The sequence below is a fragment of the Rosa chinensis genome, chromosome 6 (assembly GCF_002994745.2).
Source record: "Rosa chinensis cultivar Old Blush chromosome 6, RchiOBHm-V2, whole genome shotgun sequence".
In the NCBI taxonomy this organism is placed as follows: domain Eukaryota; kingdom Viridiplantae; phylum Streptophyta; class Magnoliopsida; order Rosales; family Rosaceae; genus Rosa; species Rosa chinensis.
Window position 1 is genome coordinate 14069630 of NC_037093.1, and position 24980 is coordinate 14094609.

Here is a 24980-nt window from a genome sequence, read left to right on the forward strand (position 1 = left end):
CCACTTACCAGTAGGGAAATCATGTTGCTAAAAAGCTAGATCATCTGGTTTATATCCAAGCTGGGTGCACCCCAAATCCACAAACAAACAATGAAAGGTGCATTGAGTAGTAACCACAACAAAAACATAGAAACCTCCACAATGGGAAAATCAGGTTCCTTAATCTAAATATCCACCATTCTGAAACCTAAAACCTGATTTCCAACTGTTAAAATGTCATTTACAAAAGGGGAGTAAGCATTTAGATAACTGCATTTTGTCAACAACTAATAGGGGACGGAGGGAATTAGGATGTATTAAGAGTTTAGGACTTAAAATTAAAGCAACAGAATTGAACTTAAGTTACTATAACTTACCGATCTAGTAATGAGGTCTTAAGTTCAACTTTCGTCTTCTTAGTCGAACTTACATCATTATACGTACATGGGACTTGCTATATTCTCAGCGACCCTATCCTTCACTTGAGTTGGAGCTTACGGTCAAGTTCAGATGCATGGTAATGTGATCTTGACATGTCTAATTATCATAATTTCTTTATGGTAGATAAACCCTCTCTTTTTTTTTTTTTTTTTTTTTGGTTCTTGTCATAATGGAATAGAAAACTTACGCTAATTAAAGAGGGAAAAACAAACACGCACCCTCGCACCCTAGCTAGTTACTAAATTCTGACAACTGTATGTTACTGGTTACTGACATTTTCTTAAATTTGACAAGATAGTTCTGCTGCGTCTTTTCACATCTGTATCAGTGTATTGGGTCATTTCATGTTTTGGTCAGAGGGTTAGCTTAACTGCTTGAGGTGTTTGCTCATGTTGATAATGAATGGATCGATCAAGCTCCAGTAATCAACTTTCACCAAGTTGAATTCCCCAAATTTTGAGCTTTCATTTTGTTTTTAGCTAAAAATGAGCAGAAAAAAGACCTTCCCATAATAAATCTTGCTTGCTACTAAGTTTCGAGATAAACTATGGTACTGTGATGTTTATCATATATACATCAATTTTACATTTATTTGAACAAAAGTTATAATTATCTGAATTAAAATTACAACATTGATAACAAAGTTACCATATTCATTTACACTATTTACATATAATTAAACAAAAATTACAACATTGACAATAAATTTGTTCAAAAACTTGTAACAAGGTCGTAGGTGGTGTAATTAACTAAGATTACACAAAATAAGACTCAACATTACTACTCTGACAACAAATTTGTTGTCACATTTATAAATGTATGTATGAGATACAGGTATGTATTATAGAATTTTCCCTAAGTTCCAGCCCAACATTCTACTCCATCTGGATTGATCTGTTAATTCCAGTGCCCCAAGCAACGTTCATAGATAGACTATATGTGATCGAAGCTGAGAGCAATGGATGCACTCTATGTATTAGCTGACCTACATAGAACTCACTATCATCTCTGTATTAGAAAACTAGCATGACTTTTTAAATTGATTTGATGAAAAGAAAATGAAGAGGATCGGAACAAGAATAAGAGGGTAAACAAATAGCGAAAAATACAAGCTGCCAAGTAATTGGCCGACCTTGCTAGCTTGTACGTGCCTCCTATTTTAAAAAAAAAAATCTCAACTATATGCAGGATAATGAAAGTTGACAATTTAGTGTTCTCAACCTCTGGCTTGCTGGCACATAGATTTTAGATTTATTAGGTTACTTCACTTACTTGTTTTATACCGACAAATACATCAATATATAAACTTTCTTTTTGTATAAGGCATCAATAGACATACTTAATTTAATGATAGTTTTCTCCAAAATATTAGATGAGATCCTAATTATTGAGTACTCTCTTAAGCTAAAAACACATTGATACAAATAACTATAAAAATAAATGTAGGAACTAACAACTCAAGGCATACAAATCTGTCATACTGATATAGTCGTACGCATTTTAATGTAGAGCGGATTTGATCACGAACTAACATTGTTTGCAGTGAGTAATTTGATTTGATCACTGGATTTTGGATGTCAAAGTCGCGATATAACTGCTAAAACCGATGTCTTCACTGTTTTTAAAATTTATCTTTATTAATTGTTGATTTGAGGTAGGAACCGGCATGATTTTGTAGTCGGCTACCCAATCTTTAACATTTGAATATATTTTTATTCATGTAATATATCAATATCGCTTGCGGTGTGAAAATTTGAAAATCAAAGTGGTAGGTTTGAGCATTGGTTATCAAGTAACACCAATTGTATATACAGTACAAAATGGGAAAATTTTCAAATATACGTCATAATATTAGTTTACAATAACGTAATTAGTTGTATAAATAAGTTGATTAAGGAATATACTAACATGCTACCAAATGGCAACAAAGAAAAAGAAAACAGTGTACCAAACGAATGGTACAAGTACTGTAACAAACAAAGCAAAACCCGATCGGCACGGTGTAGAGTGTAGACTAAAGAAAATACAATAAATATCGTCACAGATAGCACGTAGAAATTCATATATAAAGACGGCGTCTATGACCATTCTTCATTTTTAGTCAAGCTTCTCCCACTAATCCTATCCTTCCTCCCTCTTTCCTCATTTCCCCTCTCAAATTTCTATATATCCCAATCCCTCACTATTCCGTAACCTTGATTTCTTAAGCCTCTCATCACCAAGACAAGCCTAGCTAGCTAGCTACTAGTTATGGAGATGAAAGTAGCACTTCCGGCGCCTCCGGTGGACTTCAACTTCGACAGCGCCTGCTCCTCCCCGTACTTGACCGCCCCGTCGAGCCCCACCCGGTTCGGCAACTACTACTTCAGCGCACCCACCAGCCCCAATCGGTCTTCCTCCTTCTACCGCCAGTTCAATGACTTCGACTACAATCTTAGCTCTACTAGTACTAAATACTCCCCTTCCTCTATCCCTTTCAAGTGGGAAGAAAAGCCCGGGATTCCGAAATCCCGGGCTACAATCAACGGCGACGATCTTGTGGATTTCGAGTTCAATTTCAGTGGCCAACTGGAGAAAGCTTCTTTGCCCGCAGATGAGCTCTTTGACGGCGGGAAGATCAAGCCTCTGAAGCCTCCTCCTCGGCTACACGTCAGCACTAATAGAAAGCAGGATCCGGGATCCTCCTCCGGTTTATCTCCACGGTCGCCGTCGCCGAGATCATCGAGAGTACTATGCCAAGGGAAGAGAATGGTCCAAGACGTGTTGTCTCCACGCCATCTTCACAGAAAGGTCGATTCCGATCCTTTCACGGCGGCCATGGAGGAGACTCGGAGAGATTGTTACAGAGATGAATATGACTACGCAGAAGAAGAGTTTCAGAGTCGACGTGGCAGGGAAAGAATGTCGAGAATGCCTTCGAGACACGTCAACGCTTCAATCCGAAAAGGAACCAGGTCTTTGTCTCCGTTGAGGATTCCGGACATCATGTTCGATGACGTTGCATCACCTGCTCCGACGGCGAGTACCTCTAACAGCTCAATCAAGCCAGCCACTCCTTCTTCTATTTCTTCGGCTTACTCTTCGATATTATCAGCGATTTCGTTCTCGAAAGTGAACAAGAAGTGGAAGCTGAAGGATCTCTTGTTGTTTCGGAGCGCATCGGAAGGTAGAGCCACGACGGGGAAGGATCCTCTAAGGAAGTATTCGCTTTTGTCGACAAAGAAAAGTATGTCGGAAGATGTGAAGAATTCGAGTTTCCGGTCGACGGACAGCGTTGGCTCGGTTAGCTCGAGGCGGAGAGGACCGGTTTCGCCGCACGAACTGCATTACACTGTGAACCGGGCGGTGACGGAGGAGATGAGGAGGAAGACCGTGTTGCCCTACAAACATGGGCTGTTGGGTTGCTTGGGGTTTAACCATGGGTTGCATGAAATTTCCAGGGGTGCTTTTGGGTCCTTGGCACGTAGCTGATGGGATTGCTTGATCGATCTCGGCCGTAAATAACTTTTTGTTCAGTTTTACTGTCGAATCTCTTTGATCGGATATAAATATATGCTTGAATTTTCAGTCATATACATATTGGTTTATTTATCTTGGATTTTTTTGAATGTTCATCCATGGTGGTGTCTCAATCACTAGAATGGACTCGGATTTATGAGACATGTATCAGAGATTAATTACAAGCAACGACTTGTGTTTGGTTGGAGACATGTAGAACAAAAGGTGATCATTACGGATACCAATTGATATTTTGGACTTGTCTCATGACTCTCATCATATTTATTTTAGGACAAACTTCAGTTTAGTACCCTGAGGTTTAGGGGTAACATCATATCAGTCTCTGTCCTTTTAATTTGATCAGCAACACCCATGTGCTTTCAATTTCAATCAGCCGTGCCCAATTTTTTTCTGAGACATCCAATTTGGACGTTAAATGCAGACGTGGCAGCGACAAACTTAGCTAGTGGGCCCAGAGAAAGGGGTAAATTCGACATTTCACTTAATTTTCACAATAAATAAAAAAATAAAAAAATCTTATTCTTCTCTTCCTCTGATCCTCCTCTCCCCGCAACTATCTCGAAAAGAGAAGGATTAAGCATACCAATTCTGACCCACTGGTGAATATAATTCCAACAGCAGCAGAAGCAAAATTCAATCCATGAAGCATATCTTCCACTCTTCCAGTCTGCCCAAGAAAATTGGGTACAAAAGGAAGCCCAAGCCGCAATGCTAATCCAAAATTCCACAAAAAAATTAAAAAAACCCTCATAAGCTTTACCCATTTTCATCAAAAAATTTCTAGCAAGAAAACACATTCAGAACCATTTAATTCCTTCAAGAAACTGACATACTATTATGTATACCAACACACAGAACCTGTTCAGCGAAAGTCCTTGAGTTTCAAATTCTGGACATTTGGGGTTTCAAGAACCCAGATGACAAAAAGACCATAGATTTGATTCTAATCAAGAAAAGGGTATTCTAAAGAAGCGAAATTACCAATATAATCGACTGGGATTCTGCCATTGCAGAACTGCCCAGTGGGCTCGTGCGTGTCGAAATCGCGGCCGTAGGGGAGGCTGTTGGCGCGTGCCAATGTCCCGAGGAAATTGTTGGTGCCATAGGATTCTCCGATGACGAAGAGGGCAGGGACGAGAGGAGTCTTGGGTGGGATTGAAGCCAGTGGTGGGGTTGGGGAGATTGAAGGAGGAGAGATGGGGGTGTCGGCGTCGATGGGTTCTTGAGAGTACGGCGGAGCACTGGTTGGTTGTGAAAGGGTGGTGGTGGTGAAAATGCAGAGAAAAGAGAGAAGAAGATTGATCATTGCCATGGGTTTAGTGTTTTGGACAGAGGAGGAAGAGGGAGGGTTTTGGCGGCTTGGGCCTCGTCATGCACTCCACCACATGCAAGTCAAACAGTGGCCGGAGTCACCGAAAAATGCAGAAAGATCAGAGATTGACAATCCCAAGCCAAACAGAGAACCAGAACCAGACGATGTCGTCTCTGGAGATCGACAATCCCAAGCTGATGTCGTCTATGGAGATCGATAATCCCAAGCCAAACACCTCCAATCAGTTTGGTCGTTCTTCGATCCATTCCCAGAAGACGAAGATGAAGATGATGATGCCGGAAGAGTATGATCCAGCCAGGCCGAATGACTACGCGGAGTACAGGAGGGAGAGAAAGAAGAAGGCGATGGAGGGTGAGGTGAGAAGAGAGCTCGATTGGAGAAGACATGAGGAGGAGAGGACAAAGAGGGAGGAGAGAAAAAGAGAGAGAGAAACCAGCGGATCTGAGAGAGGAGGATCAGAGGAAGAGAAGAATAAGATTATTTTTTTTTTTATGTGGAAATTAAGTGAAATGTCGAATTTACCCCTTTCTCTGGGCCCTCTAGCTGAGTTTGTCGCTGTCACGTCAACATTTAACGTCCAAATTGGATGTCTCAGAAAAAATCTGCACGGCTGATTGAAATTGAAAGCACAGGGGTGTTGCTGATCAAATTAAAAGGGCAGGGACTGATATGATGTTACCCCCAAGCCTCAGGGTACTAAACTGAAATTTGTCCTATATATAAAATACAGAAATGGCTCAATCACAAAAGATAAATGTATTTTAATTTCACTATTAGATGAGGTGCGCTGATTTTAAGTTCTGTGACCACCCTACATTAGTCGTCTTTTAGTTTTATCTAGAATGGTACGTTACCATTTTTATTGGTGAAGCTTTCCCTTAGGAATTTCTATTTCAAAAACAAATGTGCAAAGTACTCTTTAGTTCATATTTATCTGTTCCAATTTGGTTGTATAAGAAACAAGTCAAGCTCTAACTTTAGTACTTTTACCAATCTAGTAATAAGCTCAGAGCCGCTCGTGATTTATCCTATTGTCAAGCACTTCCAGTTACCAGTCCTTATCTCTTGAGGTAGATTACTCGTTATGATCAAGAAACCGTAGTTACTATGCTAAGCTTGAAAGAACTTTCAAGTCAAGCTAGCTAACCTAGCTTGATTAGCTAGCTTGAATACCACTAGATAAGCTTAGTCTAAATCAAGTAAAGTTTGAGCAAATTGATGCTTAACTTGATTAGACTATTTACATCCCTAAAACTCAAACTTCTTTAACGATATGTAATTCCTCTAACATCTTTGAGACATTTTATTATTATGACAACACCAATCATATAATTTAATAAAAACTTGTTTAAATAGACGGTAGAAAATAATAATTTGATGCATCCTTCACCTACATGCATGGTAACTTTGGCGAATGATAGCAGGCAGTGGCCAAATCTCTCAAAAACCTTATCAAATAAGAAATTCACCGACTAAAATCTTGAAGGCCGGATATATGCAGCACACATATGGGACCAAGAAAAAGACTTTTATGCCATAATCATTATAGCAGTGATGTTTTACACTGTAAAGTTGACAAAAATGGGATTGTTTGCCACCAATAATCAAGCGAAAGGTGAAGAATCATTTATATTCATTTAAATGGAAAATATTTGCAGCCATAAATTGCCCATCACACCACGAACACAAGCTGCAATGATGAAAATAGTGGGTTCTAGCTTATTCAAAATTATAGGTCCATTGCATGTGCTTTGTCTAAACAATGCAACAAAAGTAATTTGGCGCACAATTACAAATAGCAATGGTGTACTTAAAGTTTCAAACAATGAGAAAAATATAACATGAACATCATGACTAATCAACCACAATATTGTGCGAGAAATTTCAGTAATGAGAAACTTCCTTCATGTATGTCAATTATGGGGGGAGACCCACCTTACATCCTACAAATATGAATTATGGTGGAAAAGCGACGAGGCGAAAGATATGAACACTTGAAGCAATTATGGAAATTAGGCAAGATGCTTCATCACCATATACATTACACACTAATCTCCCTAAATACCAATTGAAAATAAGATGAAAAGATTGTCTCATTTATATATGATGATGATGATTATGATGATGATAAGATGTTAATGAAGCAACAATGAATATATATATATATATATATATATATATATATATATATCCTATCTAGAGTGAAACTCCGCTTTGAAATTAACGTGTGAAGTTCGAGTTTTCGGTTACTTTTTAGTCGCATATCCACATCTCGACCGTTCAGTTTTTAGGCACTACTGTATAGATCATCTCTGTAAATTTTCAGCCAAATTGATGATCGTTAAGGTATCTATCTCGCTTAAACCAATGGACGGACTGAATCTGTCAACCTAAACCGTACTAGCTTTAAAGCGGTTTTCAATGCCTTAACGATCATCAATTTGGATGAAAATTTGCAGAGATGATCTATAGAGTAATACCTAAAACCTGAACGGTCAAGATGTAGATATGCGACCGAAAAGTGACTGAAAACTCGAACTTCACACGTTAATTTCAAAGCGGAGCTCCACTCTGGATAGGATCTGTATATATATATATATATATATATATATATATTATATCTTCTCAATACTCAACATCCATATTATCCTCAAGTATATCACTTGACCACTAGCTATTCATGTGGGAATTGATTGTCTATGCGACCTATGAGTTGAGTACTTGAGTGAATTGAGGAATGGAGATTCACATATCAGGAAAATATATAACAAAAGAAAATACAACATATAAGTGAGTAGTTTACTAATAATACACTTCGACCTTTTCAATAAGTTGGACAATAGCAACCATAATCCAATCTAAAGCTTAATCGATTCCCATACTCAAATTAAAAATCTCTCTCGTAGGTCTTGTTACTGCTAGATTTCATTAATATGGGAAGTAACACAATGTTCTAACTCTGGAATACATGCTTGAAGGTAAGCTGAGTCATCTGCAAACGAGTAAACGGAGGTCAGAGGAAGCCGAATGCATGCCTAAAACCCTCTAACGCTCAAGTCAGTTTTTGAGGTCAGTTTATCATAATTTGATGTCAAGAAGTTGAACGTACCTCTTTGGTAAAACTTTGGTATCTATAGATAGTTTCAAGTTGGGCTTTTCAAATAGGGAAGTCCTAGGATAAAGACATGTCTTCTTCTTCTAGAAGATTACAATCTGGGAGAATATTTCTGACAGTCTGTCCTTTATTAAGTTCGGGATCCTGATTGGATTAGTATGTCATAATGTGTTCAATATAACTTGATTTGGCCTTGATGGTCCGGGTTACTAATTGTCTAGAAGATTAACGTTGTTTAGTATATATCAAGAGTTTTAGTAATGACCTCCGGCAGTTTTCTAAAAATCTCTTTGAGCGGCTGCCTAGGCGCTTGACAGCAGAAAGCCACCTCAATTAGTTTGAGTGGTAACTAAGTGGACCGAGTTTTAAAATGTGTCAAAATATTTATTTTATTTTGTCAAAATATTTGAAAATGACTCTTTATATGTGCTTATATGCTTAACTATTTACTATGTTTAATCGATTTAACTACTAAATATAGTTTTTGTTTTAAGTTGTAATGTAATAGAATTGAATTACAATCAACATCTGTCTAGGCACAGCCTAAGTCCCTCCCCACCGCCCGCCTAGTAATTTCTAGAGAATTGTCCCTCAGTGGGGAGTATACCGAAGTGTATTTTTGTGAGGGTCCTTGATTCTGTAAGAGCATCATTGGATATGTGTGGGCTACCGACTCGCTAGATGCGGTAGTAACAGGTTTCAACCAGCAACCCTCGTAAAACAGAATCCCACCATATGTAGTAAGAAGACCAGTGTCAATGGAACCGAACATTAGAAAGCAAGCTAAAATGCTAAATCAAGCAAGTGAAAGCGCTCTGACCATCAACAACAAGATGACAACGAAGACCCAAAAAATCCAATGATATTTAGACCGGAGGCAACGCTCTGGTTCAGCAACATTATTATATTTTAGCAGAAACTCTCTCCATTACTTCATGACCAAAAATTTGTTGTCACTCACTTTTAGATTTAATAGAAAGAGTTGTGATTAAATACATGTTGTTTATGTATTATTGATCGATATTAAGTTCAAGGATAGATGACAAGGTAATACTACGTACCCGATCAAGGTTTTGATTCAATACTCAACAACCATAAATGCCTATGTGGCTAGGGGTTTCGGTTCTCTCTTACTAAGGATTTTTTTTTTTTTTGAAAGAAGGTAAGTACGGCCGCCCTTAACCCTTGATCATGAGGGGGACATGAAACCTGAACCCCACATTACAATAAGCATAGAGATAACATCTCGAGATAATAACGAGAGTCTCAATAAAAACTATGTATTCAAACATGCACCAATTAGCGAAAAGTGCACAACTGGCTACTCTATTCGCTTTACAAATGTGATGACATACCGAAAAGTAAATGCTTACTCGAAGTCATAATTTACCAATAAGATCAGCTTTCCTACTATGTTGCCATCGGAAAACGCATCCAGTGACATTAATCAGCTCCATCCTGCCACTAGGAAGTTGTGACCATTTGGCAAAGTAAGGAATTCGCCACCATCCTAGGGCAGACAAAGCACATAAGGTGTGCAATCCAGGACAGAGCCCACGTCGCCCTACCGTGATAGGGCAGGGACTTATTATCGGCATAAAACCACGTCTAATTAACATAACAAAACAATCTAAATAGAAGTTATAAAACATATTACTTAAATAAAATAGATAAACAGCCCACCAAATTAGGCCCAGCAGCCTAAGGCAGGCCCCAGAAACCAAGCAAGAGCGCGCGGGTCGGGTTTGGCCCGCCTGTGTTACCGGACCAGCACCTCAGCTTCCAATGAATCACGTCGCTGCACCGAATTGTAGAGAAGAGTGCACAACTGGCTACTCTATTCGCTTTACAAAGGTGGTGACATACCAAAAAATAAATGCTTATTCAAAGTCATAATTTACCAATAAGATCATTATTCCCACTACGTTGCCACGGAAAAATGCATCCATTGACACTTAACTTCATCCTGCCACTATGAGGTTGCGACCATTTGACAAAATAAGGAACTCGCCACCGTCCTAGGGCAGACAAGGCACACAAGATGTACAATCCAGGACAGAGCCCATGTCACTATCCACGATAGGGCAGGGGCTTATTATCGGCATAAAGCCACGTCTAATTAACATAACAAAACAATCTAAATAGAAGTTATAAAACTTATTACTTCAATAAAATAGATAAATAGCCCACCAAATTAGGTCCAACAGCCTAAGGCAGGCCCAAAAGCCCAAAAACTAAGCAAGAGCGAGCGGGTTGGGTTTTGGCCGGCCTGTGTTGCCGGACCAGCACCTCAGCTTCCAACAGATGATGTCGCCTCACCGAACTGTAGCCATCAACTGATTTCGCTGGCCAGATCGCCATGGATCTCAATTCCAAATAGAAATCTGATCCAAAACCAATAAAGGATCGATCACCGTTGCCTCCATCAGCCTATTTCAACCCCAAAACAGGGGAAACCACAATGTTAATCCACCTCCTCCACGCACCAGAAACCATTCGCAGCACCGCCCTTGCTCGAAACCTCGGCCGCACAGATCAGAAACTATCAAGGAGGAGCCCCTCTTCTTGTCGTTCCCTCTCTGAAAGCGACCCAGGAGTTTCCAAACCCCAGCTCTGACTCCAGAACTACTGTCCATCATCGGTCGACTCACAGAACCAGTTCGTCTGTTCGACAACGACGTCCCATGGATGCGCCGCCGGACGAGGCATTGAAAAATTTTCTAGGGTTTTCGCATTGCTCCAACTTGCTTGGAGCTCTTTCGTATATGTGGATTCCTATCTCTTTAACTAAGTTTAGAAGTAACAAATATTTGATATATTTAATATATTTTTTGATAATACACAATTATATCCAACTTCAAATTGACAATTTACTGTATATTGGTAACACCAAACAATAACACTCCTCTTTTATTTGGTTGTACTTTTGTCCCTTTAAGAGTAACATGATGCATCCCCGAGGTGATATCTATCTAACATATCCATAGTTGGTGGTTGTTGCTTTGAGCATACGTACTTTCGAAAAGAAAAGAGCAGGTGAGGAAAGATCGTCCAATTCAAAAACTCCAGCTGATACTTCTTTCATTGACTAGCTGACTGATCAATTATCTCAGTTCTCAAAGCATGAGAAAAGATGGGAAAAGACCTAATTCTTGTAGGGCAAAAAGAGAGACATTCTTTTACGTTGTTTAATTACTAATATATAGTTTGCGTATTCAATCTTCTTCTTCTTGTTTCAAAAGTTATTGCATCTGGCGACTGGCGCACTGATTGTTTGGGACTGAATTTGTTGAAGTTTTGTTCGCAGAAATTAACATATTCAGTTGCAAAGACTGTGCTTTCTACTGTGCTTTAGTGGAAAAAGCATGTCGAATTATAAATTAAGGATGAATTATTGGAAAAGTTATATGAGTCAAAAGTGAGAGTGAAGAAGGAACAATAACCTCCTGTATGCTCCTTTCTCACAGTCGATGCGCATGCGCAGGAGGACCAGATAATAAAACCCCACACACATACTTTTAGTTTTATACAATACTATAAATAGTTTCACTCATCGGAATAGCTGTTGTTTATTTTTAATTGTAATATTATCAGTTCTGTATTGTCATTTTTATAAATAAAAAAATAACAATTAATAATAATAATAATAACAACAACAACAGTAGATGTACAAAATAATGCTGAGTAGTGATTGAGTACGAAATTGATTCAAGGTTTATCAATTATGTACGTGGAAAACCTACATAAGATTTGGTTATGTACTTACATGAGCATTTGTCAAGTATAATTAGCTATAATGGGTCACGCTCATATTACCGCCAGCGGTATCAACAACCATCAACGGTGTGACATACGGAAACACCGCCAGGCAGGCTAACACCTACCCCTATCTCACCCCCAGATCACCGCTGACGCGCCGTCACGCGCTGCGCCAAGATAGTCTTGTTGAAGCATAAGAAGCTGTGAACTGAACCATATCAGTCCCACATCGAAAACAAGGAAGAGATCAGTCTCTTCCCCACCTATAAAAGGTCTACTCTTCTTTCCTCATTAATTACGCATTTACTACTTACCTATTGTTATTCTGTCAACATAAATACATTGACTAGCTTAGGCATCGGAGAAGATAAGACCGCCCAGTGCGGTCTCCCTCTGACGCCCTCTGTATTTCATTTGACAGATAGTGGAGGTCATCAAAGCATCCGAGTAGCGGTTCGCCCATCGGACCAGCGTTAATCGAGATTTAGCTACCGCTGAATCTTAGACATTAACATTGGCGCCGTATGTGGGAATCCTTAAGCAAAAGGCCATCCCACCACAACAATCACCATGATTAACGGTAGCGGGGGAAACGCCAAGGAGCGAGCAGACCAGTCCATCAACCCCTATCCCACCAACCCAGCTGCTAATGTTAAACCGCGCTTTATTCAACACTCCAATCAATCCTAGTATGGAGCTACAGGCCACCCCCTAAATCCAACAAACCTAGGTTTCGGTGGAGGCTCATCCGACCAACTAGCAGTCGATGCCCACCAGGCCAAGACCTCACTGCTATGTATGAACTGGCACTGGCGGATCTCCACAAGGCAAATAGGGAGCGCGAACAAGAGCGTAAGGAGAAGGCCGAGGTCTAGAAGCAGGTGGCTACGCTGATGTCAAAGTTCGATGAACTAAGAGGGCGCTGGAGGCAAACGCTAACCCAGCACAGAGCTAGCAATCACAAAGCACGAGGCATACACCCGCACACCAACTCAATGCATGACTACCACGTGTCCAGAACTGTCAGATGAAGCGTCCATACGAAGTAACTGTAAAAAAAAAAAAGCAGGCATACCAATCGCCAAGAGAGACAGTCTCCGCTAAGCGCAACACCGCTAGAGGAACTTCTCCCTTTCATCTTGCAAGCGAACAATCTCCGCTAAGCTCAACACCACTAGCGGGGCTTCTCCCGTTCATCTTGCAAGCGAGACAATCTTCGCTAAGCGCAACACCGCTAGCCCAACTTCTCCCCTTCATCTTGCAAGCGAGACAGTCTCCGCTAAGCGCAACACCACTAGCGGGACTTCTCCCCTTCATCTTGCAAGCGAGACAGTCTTCGCTAAGCGCAACACCTCTAGCGGGACTTCTCCCTTTCATCTTGCAAGCGAGACAGTCTCCGCTAAGCACAACACTGCTAGCGGGACTTCTCCCCTTCATCTTGCACGTGAGAGTCCCCGCAACACATCACACCATTGAACATCAGCGGAGGGACTTCCGCCAACGGCGATTCCCGAGGCAACGCCTCATAATGACAACGATCACCACGCGGAGTTGCAGTCAAGCCCTGTTCCGCCGGAACAAGTAAGGGGACACGTCAACAGAGTCTTCGACGACCCTGATCAGGCACGTTGACCCTTGACACTCAGGTATCAAAGATTAGGCTCGCTACCCAACACCCGGCGCTCAACGCACATCCCCATCATCAAATAATACACCGGCCAAACAGAGGCCTATCTTAGCCGGGGAGTGGGGGACTCCCTGGGGGCCTAGCAGGGGCCCACCCGAAAGGGTATAAAGCGTTTGCTCATAACAAATCCATGGTTGACAACGCACTGACGCTAATTATGCTTTCGCAAGTCTAGCAGAAGTAACACTTCAAACCATTAGGCAACTCCCCAACCAAGATTTCCCTCCTTGACTGGGGACTTGGAGGACTTGTACTTACATGAGCATTTGCCAAGCATAATTAGCTATAATGGGCCACACTCATATTACTGTCAGCGGTACCAACAACCATCAACGACGTGACCTACGGAAACACCGCCAGGCTGGCTAACACTTGAGCCCCGGCTCACCTCTGACACGTCGTCACGCGCCGCGCCAAGATAGCCTGGTTGAAGCATCAGAAACTGTGAACTGAACCATATCAGTCCCACATCGAAAACAAGGAAGAGATCAGTCTCTTCCCCACCTATAAAAGGTTCACTCATCTCTCCTCATTAATTACGCATTTACTACTTATCTACTGTTATTCTGTCAATATAAATACATTGACTAACTTAGGCATCGAAGAAGAGAAGACTGCCCAGCGCGGTCTCCCTCTGACGCCCTCTATATTTCATTTGACAGATAGCGGAGGTTATCAAAGCATTCGAGTAGCGGTCAGCCCGTCGGACCAGCGTTAACCGAGATTTAGCTACCGCTGAATTTTAGACATTAACAGGTTATAAGGTGCAAAACTTTTACCATACTTCCGAGTGCAAGATGCTTAATAAGATTAAGGGATGTACCGAATAACAATTGTGAAGAAGTTGATACCAACATAATTATCGATATAAGGTTGACAAGTGAAAAATTTGTAGCTTCCATAAGTATAAGCTTCCTAAATTTGTAACAAATTTCAAGAACAGCTTCTGTAGTTTTTTGCATTGTTCTTTTATCAAAATCTCCAACAATTCAATTAATCTCAATGAGACAATGATATAAAATATGAAGCAAATCCAAAATGCACGCGCGTGAGTTGGGGTTGAATTTTAGTCAGCGTGCGTAATGTTCAAATTAATAGAATGTTAACATGAACAAGCTGTTAGGTATATTTGAATGAGTTATGCATGTGAAGAAATTCTACGATACATGCTTTGGACATATGATACTCGATAAACTCAAGAAAAACACCAAACAAAAATTGTGAAGAAGTTGATACTAACATTAATTGCTATAAAATGACTCATGAGAAAAGGTAAGTGTAGCTTCATGTATTTTAAGAAACTTCAAGAAAGATTTGCAAACAATTTCTTCAATTGTTCTTAATTTCATCAATACTGTAATTTTGTCATCAATGATTTCAATTGATCTCAATGAGACATGATACATAACAAGCTAGTTAACAACAACTAAAACTACTAAGCACCTGTAAGTTCGGATTGATGATCGATCATGATCAGTCGACATAATATATGAAAATGACACAACCCTTTTAACATGAACAAGTAAGACCGATGTATATTAACAAGTTAGGCTAGTGTGATATCAATAGCTCGATCATCGACCAAGACATTTCACCAACAACTGAGAGATATGAATCATGAAAAACTTGTCCAACAACTATAGATTCTCTATCATTCCCTTCCGTTTTGTTTCTTTAGGGCGAAACACACACGGTCATAAGCTTCTCAACATGACTCCAGCTGATCTTGACATCCAACGCTCTAGTTTTGACAGACTTGACAGAACTAGAAACCCCATATGTTGAAAGAAAGGCCAACACTCAACGTGTAGAGAAATTCTTATGTGGGGGTTTCCCCACCACGTGGCTTTAAGGCCAACCAATCCGAAAAAAAGAAAATTTTCTCTCTTTTTCGAAACTGTCACTACTCTCTAAAGTGTAATACCCAAAACACCACCTCTGCCGGACAGTGATTGGTCCGCCCCACCACGTGGCCGTGCAGTTGCACCACGTAAGATTCTCTCGTGTAATGAGAATTTGCATGGACTCTCTCCCCCCTCCCCCTCCCCGAACCAATCATCGTTACTGCACCAGCTCCATGTTGTTGACTACGAGTCGCCCAAAAATTTCAGACGACCTGTTTAGTCTTCTCCTCTGTTCTTTGGCCGAATTCGATGACTCAGTCAAATAGTCAATGCAGGACCAGAGCAAAAAGTCCTAGTCTATGACTCTATGCCATGCTACTAAATAATGAAGAAGAAAACCCACGTGCAAAACTGCATTATGGTGGTTGCAACTCAACTTGCTGCTTATAATAAATGGTGGTTGTCTGGGAAAAGAGTCCAAAACCCATTTTCATTCAACTATTCAAGGTGGAGCTAGTCTATCCCTCTGCCATGTGAGTGAAAAATTGGAAATTTTAGCCCCTCAATCATTCGTTTTCTTTCAAAACTTCCGACCATATGAACTTGTTTGTAAGTTTTAATTCCCATAACGTTAGGGTGGCTGGCTATCGATCTTTTTGTCGATGATATTTAAGGGTCTGATAAATCATCGAGCACTATAAAGAAGCTCCCGTAGTTGGTTCCGGTAAATTATGAAGAGTTTCGTTAACCAAACAGTAAATATGATGAATAGGGTGACTAACGACGTAGGGAAGTCTTGAAGAGAAAAGAAGACGAAAATTCATGTGTGGAGTCTAGTAAACAAACTGGAGTCCATTCAGAATTTCTCTCCAAAAGCATGTGGTAATGTGGTTTACCACTCTATATTTATTGATGTTGGATGGACGAAGGAATTGGTTGTTGGGCTAGAAAACGATTTTTATGTTCAACAAAACGAGTTTTACGTTCACATTCCCTCTACGTTCATTCAGTGCTGGATGATGGGCACTGATGAACGAATAGCCATGTAAACTGGACCACCTTACAAATTTATGCCGAGGACAAACAGAAGACGGACATAGTCTCTCTTTCACACGTCGGTCAAATGCAATACCGACCTATTTTCCAGCGCCCGCTCAACGTCTACCCATCGTTCAGCATCCGCTCTAGGTCTACAAATTCAAGCTCAAGTGGCGTTAAGGCGAGGTGACAGATTATTGAAACCTTAGCACGAATCCAACAATTGACACACAGTGAAGCCTCTTTTACGATTCTTGGACACCTGATGCTGGTAACAGCTACTCGCAGTGTTCTTGGACGCTAAATTATCAACACAACCTACATTATATCACAAATAATGAGAAGTTGGGGAACACCGGGCACATGCTACATTTGTAGCCCAAGGAATTTGCTTTATTAGTTGGGTAAATGGTCACCTCAAAATTCAACAAGAGGTGACGACCGATGAGATCGCTAGTCCACTGAAAAACGTCAACAATTTACAGCATGAGAAAAAATTTACCAGTCAAATTTGCACAAAAAAGAAAAAGAAAAAAAAAATTTGATGAGATACCAGCGTAATGTTCTTTTGCAGAACGGTTTGGTAGATTATGTTAACAAAAACTATTAATTTGAACTTCATATTCAAAGTTCAAACAAGAATCTACTTGATTATTTATTCAAATTGATGGTTTGACATCGATAAATATCATGTTAATATGGTTCCCAGAGGCACCTGAAAAGACAGTGAAATCAATCATTTAGAAAAGATGAAGAGTTACATTTAAAAGTGTAAATCCCCACGATTTGACATCATACATGTTCATCAACTTTACAGACATGGTGCTGGGAACCCCCAGGCATCCACATATCATGCTCAAGTTGCAATATTATTAAGCTTAACAGACGTTTGCTGAATGGAAAATGTCATACAACCAATGCTTAAGAACTACACACCTGCAAGCTGCTCATGTCAGCTAGTCAATTCTTTGCAATGATGACCTTGAACAGCAGAGTGCTCTTTGTTTCTGAACCATAAACTAAATTTGAATCCCCCATACTAGAATGGGAAAAAGCAGTGAAAGTAAAACAAAAGCTAGAGCTATGAGATTACTTTCAGCCTATTGTTCAGCACTTGCAGATCGAAGAAGGCCCAGTCCCATCATTTTGAAAGAACCTAATAACCAACATCTTTCATGACAAAACCTACTAATCAATATCGCCACAACATTATACAAATAACACGTTGGGTACTGTTACTCACCAAATTTGCAATGCTACTGAGCAACCATTAGCTATTGGAATATAATTGCAGACATCATATTAGAATCCAAATATTTGGACCAGCAGCTGCATGAATTACATACTTGCATTCCAAATTCTTCACAAAGTTCTGCAAAATAGTTCCGAGCACATGCATTAGTATATAAAAGATACATCAGTTGAAGTCCATAAACTAGTATGGGTTAGCAATGAGAACAGTAGAAAAATAAGTAAATAACTAATTATGTAAGATGTCATTTTCGCTTTAATACTGGGGTCTGGGAAATTGAATCCACATGTGTAATTACTACTCCAGGCTCCAAAATAAATAAATAACAAAAAAGCAACTATCAATCCCTCAATCCTGTAAAACATGTTTATTTTATTAAAAAAAAAATCCTGTAAAATATGTATATATCTGATTCTTGAGATTGTGACGAAACAACTCCAAATATCAATCAGTAAGCAACGACAGACAATAGTGAGGTCATTTACTCATATAACCTTTTCCCATCTCAACCATGTCTATTGTGATTCCTGAGCCCAGACGTTTGCGGAACTCATTGCATCCTAAATCCACTTGTCCTAGGTGGAAATTATGATGGCACTTGAAATGTTCATTACACTTTACATTCCCTGGCTACAATACCTATAAGTTTCAAAAAGGACTTCTCAGCATTATCAACTTTTTTGCAGATCCATTGCTTCCTCAGAACAAGCAATATAAGTGCTAGGTGATTATTGAAGCTTTTGTACTCGGTGCTAACCACTAAGAACATCGGTTGCTTCACTATATAGTTTCTCATACGAACCAATGGCGATGCAAGGTATTTAACACGTGTTAGGCTAGTAAGCCTTTTGGGACTTCAAAAATTTGGGTTTTTCCCAGTTGGGTAATGAACATATTCTTTTAGGTATCATTAACCAGAGGCATATACCTCTGGAATACAGCAATCACCTTTTTGACACTCACTAGATTACCTAACCGCCTCAAGTTTTTCGGGCCTTCCTCTCAGGCCTAACAGCTAAAAACCAACAGCTGTACTCAAAGCTGCCAGCTAATTACATCAGTTGTTTCATTATAATAGTTTTCTCACATGACACCTATGGGGTTCCAATGGAAAAGCATATGCAAGGTATTTTATACTCGCTTAGGTGATGTAACCATGAAAGCCATTTGGGACTTTAAAACATTAATGGGTCTTGAAGAATTGAGTTTTAAAAACTAGTGCAGATGCCTTACCCCTGAGACATATGCCTCAGAAATACAGCAATCCTCTTTTCGGCAGATCACTAAATACATAGATGCCTCAGATTTTAAGGTCTCACCTTGCTCTAAGGTGCATAGCTGCACACATTATAGATGGTGTATGCAACCATTCATTAAGCTGGAAAACATCAACATGCCCCCAATTCCCACAACCTCAATCATGAAAATCAAACCATGCAGGGAACCAGATAGAGTATGATAAGGGGAAAGAAAGGAGATGGGAGCAAAAAAACATTGGCTAAAAAAAAGGTAGAGCTCAAACCAGCACCCAGCAGAAAACTTGTATGCTGGAATCTAGACTAATGAAACAATAATAAAAGAAAATTTTAAAAAAATAAAAAATCAAACTTACCCTTGATGTTGCAGATACAAACTTGATGGAGAAGCTAAATCATTGTGGCCTGTAAAGGCCAAGCAATGGTTTCTCTCTGTCTTGAACTCTCTTCCTAGCGGCCTCCCTTGCTTTAAGTGCAGCTGCTTCTTCTGCAGTCATAGCCTTTGGCTTCTGTTCTTGCCTCTTTCTTTTGCCAACGACAACTTTAGAGGGAGCACCTTTAACAGATCTCATAGGATTTAAAGAAGCTGGAATCACTGGCCCAGGTGGAGGCCCATTTTTGGCTTTATCAGCACCTTTATTTTCTGAAGCTGATCCCGTCTGTGAAGTTGGCGTTTGCTTCCTCAACATTGTTGATTTACGTCCAGAATTTGACAAAAACTGAGGGGTTGCATATGCCTCTTCCTGTGTCACCCATTTGCCTGTTGTGTTTCTTAATGTTAACAAATCAACTACAACATATATTCTGGAAGGACTATTAAGTCAAAAAAAAAAAAAAATACAAGTGAAATGACTCAATACCTATAGAATCAGAATAGTAGAAACCGGAGTTCGCATCATAGCAAAAGCCATTACTTTGATGGTAGTAATAACCAGAAGAGCTGTCATACTGCCATTCTGTCATCGAACAGATTTGAATCAGTTTTAACATTTCTAGGCTTGAAATAAGATATATTCATGAATTCCCCACGCCAAGGCATTACTAGGCTTGAATAAGATATATTCATGAATTCCCCACGCCAAGGCATGCTTCTCAAGATAGCAATGGGGGGCCATAAAAAAATAATAATATAAAAATCTTGAAACAACCGAAGGATACTAGAAACAAGTATCATCGACTTTATTATGTCTTAGGTTGGAACAAATTATTGCTATTATTATAACTGTTATCAATTAGTAATAATTTGTTCCAGCCTTACTTTTAGGAAAATCTGCTTTACACAGTTGTTGCGAACCAACTACCAGACCGAACAAGAACAAACCTCAAAGCATGCTTCACCTTGTCCTCTCTAGACTAATTTTTCACTCACAAGCAATGTCATCTCCTGATAATCCAAATTTAGAACAGATATATGGCCAGCCTACCAAAGGAGTTAATTGAAAAGGGTAAAGGGAAGAATCTAGTCCACAACTAGGATAGCAGAAGAACTAAGGAATACTATGCCATTCAAAAACTTACTTAAGTTAGACCCATAAAATGTCTAATAAGGGTAAGCTTATTGTTTATCAACGTAATATAATTTTTTAATCAGCTTACATTCAGATACATTTCTTTCCCTTCCCTACACCAGAGCTTTTAAACTTTATTGTTGCACTTGTAAGGGAAACAAAATTAAAATTAAAATTCAAAAGAAAAAGAAAGGTATCTTTTTCCTAGATTCTACTCTTGTTTTGTTCTTTCTTTCTCTTTTTTCCTTTTAAAGTGCTTTTTTGGTAAAATGCTTTACGGGATGATCATATCATGCTTAAGAACAATTCAGCATAGAACTCCTACATCAGCTGCAAGAATCTAATTCAGCATAGAATTCCTCAAGCTTAGCTTCTTAAGGAATGAGGAATAAAGCTTCTGTATTGTAAAATTGTCATAGTAATAGTCTAGACATGGTTCTTAGTGAGTAAGTCAAGTAACTGAGTTGTAGGAAATTAGCTCAGCTATTCTAAGATCCCCATGGGCCACATTTTAGACCATAAACCTTATGGCTGAGGTGAACAAATAAGCTTTCTACAGGAGATTGTAAAAGATCAACTTATGGATGGGGTGTGATCACACTAGGCCTTATCTCAGAGAATGGTGTTATTCTAAAATTGCAACATCTGTGGAATTACAAACATACTGTACTTACTCTCTTCACCATCATCCCCAACATCTAGTGCAAGAGCATGATTATCTCTAGCCTCCTGAAAGTTCGTCATATCCTTTTGATAGCTGCGCTTAGCTTTCTGCAAACATTTAGGTCAAAGAAAAATTCAGGCTTAAAGAAAGGAAGAAAAAAAAAGAGGTCAATGTCTCATAGAATAGAAGATTTTTTCTTTTGACAAGGCTAAATCTACAATATTTCACTTTTAGACTTTCAAATGTATTCAGTGATGACAGGGGAAACATATTGACTGGTGATAAGGGTAATATTTGCGGAAGTTAATTTCATTTGAAAATAAATGAGGTTTTAAGTTTTAAAAAGTAACAACTCTGGTGACAAATATATGAGAAGCCTAAATGTACTACTAAAAGGGTGATGCACTACAATCATAGAATTGCCAACTCTCCCATCACCGGAATAGACGCACATATATAGATTTATCATAACTTTGTAGTGATTTTCTAATACTCACTGCTTCAATTTGCAAGAGGGCACGTTCTGCTTCCTTTTCTTCCTTCTCCTTAGCAGCTCTGTCTTTTCGCATATCAGCAAGCTTCTTAGCAACAGCATCCTTGTGACGCGTACCAAGCTCATGATTTCTAATGCTAGAAGGATTGTTTGATATGTAGATTTTGCAGAAGTCACACCATTTGTTTCCCTGGCTAACCCAATACTGCAAACAGAAAAAAAAGAAAAATAATAACAATGTAAGATAGCAAAAGACGCAATTGAGTGTCAGCAGATGGAAACCCCTCGAAAATCACAATAAAATTCTATACAAAAATTTTAAAGAATTCTACGAAAAAATTCATTCGATAACAAAATCACGAACTACAGAACCACCACGCTTGCGCAATTCAAACAAAATTTCAAGGCTTTTGAGTATAAGTAATTACATTACTGCTTAGTTATAACATTGAAACAGAGAACCCCAATAAACAAGCTTAAATTGCATTCTGAGAAACACAGAGTACTTACTATAGAGCATATAATCAACCTCAATTCAACAAAACCTCTAACTCTAACAATGGCAAGGTCGGTCATATCTTATTCTGCGATTGAATTTCGCTTGTTATTCATGAATTTTGTTAGTGATTGCCCGTATTGATAGTCCCATACAAACAATCAAATTAATCCAACGAAATTAAAATTCAAAAGAATCAGTGAAATCAAGAAAAGCCATTGGTTTTGCAAACGAGTATCAAAATATAGGAAATAAAAAATGGAGTGAAGGGGGAGGATACCTCAGTCATGGTGGCGAATTAGGGTGTTGAAGCTGATGGGATAAAACCCTAAAATCAGACCGTTGATCGGATACTGGAAATTGACCAAAATCAAAACCTCTCTCTCGCTACAGAATTCGGATTTGCGGGTTGTTAACTTGTAACTCGACGACTTTAGAGCCAGGTCTTCTTATGGCTAAGCCCACTCTTTCAATTATTGGGCCTGGGTGTTTTTTTCCTTCTTTTTGTGGCACCATATTTTTTTTGCAGGCCATTGGGAATAATGATTCGTATTTGTCCCTAGGGAGTCTAGGATCTAGTTGTGTTTGATCTTACTTTGAATGGCCTTTTATTTATAAGAACTAAGGTTGATTGAGTCATTGAGGTGTTTTGTCATATATACGTTCATAATTACATGCATATGTTCTACAGTACCTAGCTAGCTTTTGATAGAACTCGTCAATGTCACATGCATAAGTTCATGAAAGAAAGACTGAAAAATATGTATGGAATGTAAGAAACAGAATAGGTGGGACAAAATTACTTGATAGAGAGAGACTAACACCCGGAGATTTTTTTTTGTTCAAAGGTAAAATAGGATTGTGAATTGTTCAAAAAAATGAAGGAGGTCCATCTACTGATTTTGGAGGTATGAATAAAATCTCCAAAAAAAAAAAAAAGAGTTTTATTGATTTTATTGTACGAAGGGCATTTTGAGAAAATTAGAGAGATGTAGATAGAAATAACCATATTTGTAAAAGTAAGTTAGAGGTGTATTAAATGGGGAGGTCCAAATACCAATTTTAAAGGTATAAATAGAAGCTCCCAAATATTAATACGCGTGTCATTCAAAAAAATAAAAAAGGCGTGATAAAAAAGCAGGTTGGGTGGGTTACGGGTGGATTTTAACGAGTTGTGGTCGTAACGGGTTCAATAACTTGTTAAGATAACGAGTTGAACCTAATAGATTCGCTGGTTACCCTGTTTAAACCCATTATGACCAATCCATAATCTATTAAAGCCCGTTAAAACCCAGTAACGAAAATGAATAATTACATATAAGTGCATATTTGAATGTTTTTTTATCCATAAGGCCACCAACTAGTTTTTTCCCTCATAAGGCCACTAGATTAAAAATGGTGTTATATTTTGGATATTAAAAACCAATATATTTACATAAATGCCACTAGAGTACAAAATCAACAGTCATTCTCTTTCCTCTCCGGCGAGGTCTCCGGTCAACTCTGACGGGTCTCCTGCGAACTCCGGCCGACCTTCAGTCAACTCCGGCAACCACAAGAGCTACTGTCACCAACAACAAAAGCTACTCTGGTGAGATTTCCGGCAATTTCCGGCGAGGTCACAAAAGCTACTGTCACCAATAACAAAAACTACTGTCACCAGCAATAAAGGCTACTCTGGTGAGATTTTCGGCGACTTTCGGCGAGGTCACAAAAACTACTGTCACCAGCAACAAAAGCTACGCTCCTCACCACTACTAAAAGATACGCCCCCAAAACCAAAAACTATCATTCCCACTAACAAAAGCTACTATCCCCACCATCAAAAGCTATTCTCACCCGCAACAAAAACTACTCTAGTGAGATTTCCGGCGAGATAAGAAAAATTATTGTCACCAACACTAAAAACTACTGTCACCAACAACAAAAACTATTTTCACCAACAATAAAAGCCACACCAGTGAAATTTCCCCCGAGGAAAAAAAAAATACTGTTACCAACACTAAAAACTACTGTCACCAACAACAAAAACTACTCTCACCACCAACAAAAGCTACCACTAAGTAGCACAAAAGCTATCCCTTAAAGTTGAGACTAATAAAGCTACTCCCAACGACTATGAAAGCTATTGCCAAGCAATACAAAAGCTACTCCAAAATATCAAAACAACTGTAAATTGAAAATCTCAAATACTTGAATCAAATTTTTCCGATTTCAACTTCAACCAAACACAACTCAAGAACTTAATAAAACTACAATCCTTCTTAACAGAAACTTTAGCAATTCTCAAGTATAATGTAATCCAATTAGAAAATCACAATGGATCTACAACGATACATAGGCAACAAGCGATAATCATTTGATCGAATATAGATCAAACTGAAACAATTTCAATCAAAGGAACTAATCTAACGATTTATTAACACGAGATCAAGGATAATAATGTGAGAATTCACCGAATCAAAGTACAAGCAGAGTAAGAGAATGAAATGGATCACGATTAAAAGTTGAAAAGGTCAGAGACGAAACTACTCGCCGAGATCGGAGGTTCCAGGAGTCGAACATCATCGTTTGGATCCATGACCTCAGCTTGCTG

General features: G+C 39.1%; 2 protein-coding genes across 8 annotated transcripts; one reads left to right on the top strand and one right to left on the bottom strand.

The window, feature by feature from the left end:
* The first annotated feature begins 2506 nt into the window (after nt 1-2506).
* Nucleotides 2507-4178, top strand: LOC112172539 (probable membrane-associated kinase regulator 3). Its single transcript, XM_024309930.2, has one exon. It carries the CDS (start codon nt 2671-2673, stop codon nt 3889-3891), a length of 1221 nt encoding a protein of 406 aa, XP_024165698.1. The 5' UTR covers nt 2507-2670; the 3' UTR covers nt 3892-4178.
* Nucleotides 4179-17212: 13034 nt separating this feature from the next.
* On the bottom strand, nt 17213-22818 carry LOC112173777 (zinc finger protein ZOP1). 7 transcript variants are annotated; one of them, XR_002925712.2, is made up of 9 exons: nt 22665-22818; nt 21893-22093; nt 21406-21502; nt 20084-20179; nt 19580-19983; nt 17959-18087; nt 17809-17871; nt 17652-17722; nt 17213-17430 (listed from the first exon to the last, which is right to left on the bottom strand). XR_002925712.2 is itself a non-coding variant. In XM_024311456.2 (6 exons), the coding sequence occupies exons 1-5, from the start codon at nt 22671-22673 to the stop codon at nt 19619-19621; spliced, it is 768 nt and encodes a 255-aa protein (XP_024167224.1). In that variant the 5' UTR covers nt 22674-22818; the 3' UTR covers nt 17455-18087; nt 19580-19618. The 7 variants fall into 7 exon arrangements, 1 of the variants encoding a protein (XP_024167224.1); XR_002925711.2 differs by having other exon boundaries at nt 17809-17885; XR_002925708.2 differs by having other exon boundaries at nt 17809-18087.
* Between the last annotated feature and the right edge of the window lie 2162 nt (nt 22819-24980).

Bases quoted from the DNA above. Each gene is read 5' to 3' on its own strand.
- LOC112172539 (XM_024309930.2), top strand. From the start codon at position 2,671: ATGGAGATGAAAGTAGCACTTCCGGCGCCTCCGGTGGACTTCAACTTC.
- LOC112173777 (XM_024311456.2), bottom strand. The intron at 20,180-21,405 runs GTAAGTACAGTA...GTTCGATGACAG, and splicing joins TGGGGATGATGGTGAAGAGA to AATGGCAGTATGACAGCTCT. The intron at 19,984-20,083 runs GTATTGAGTCAT...GAAACACAACAG, and splicing joins CTACTATTCTGATTCTATAG to GCAAATGGGTGACACAGGAA.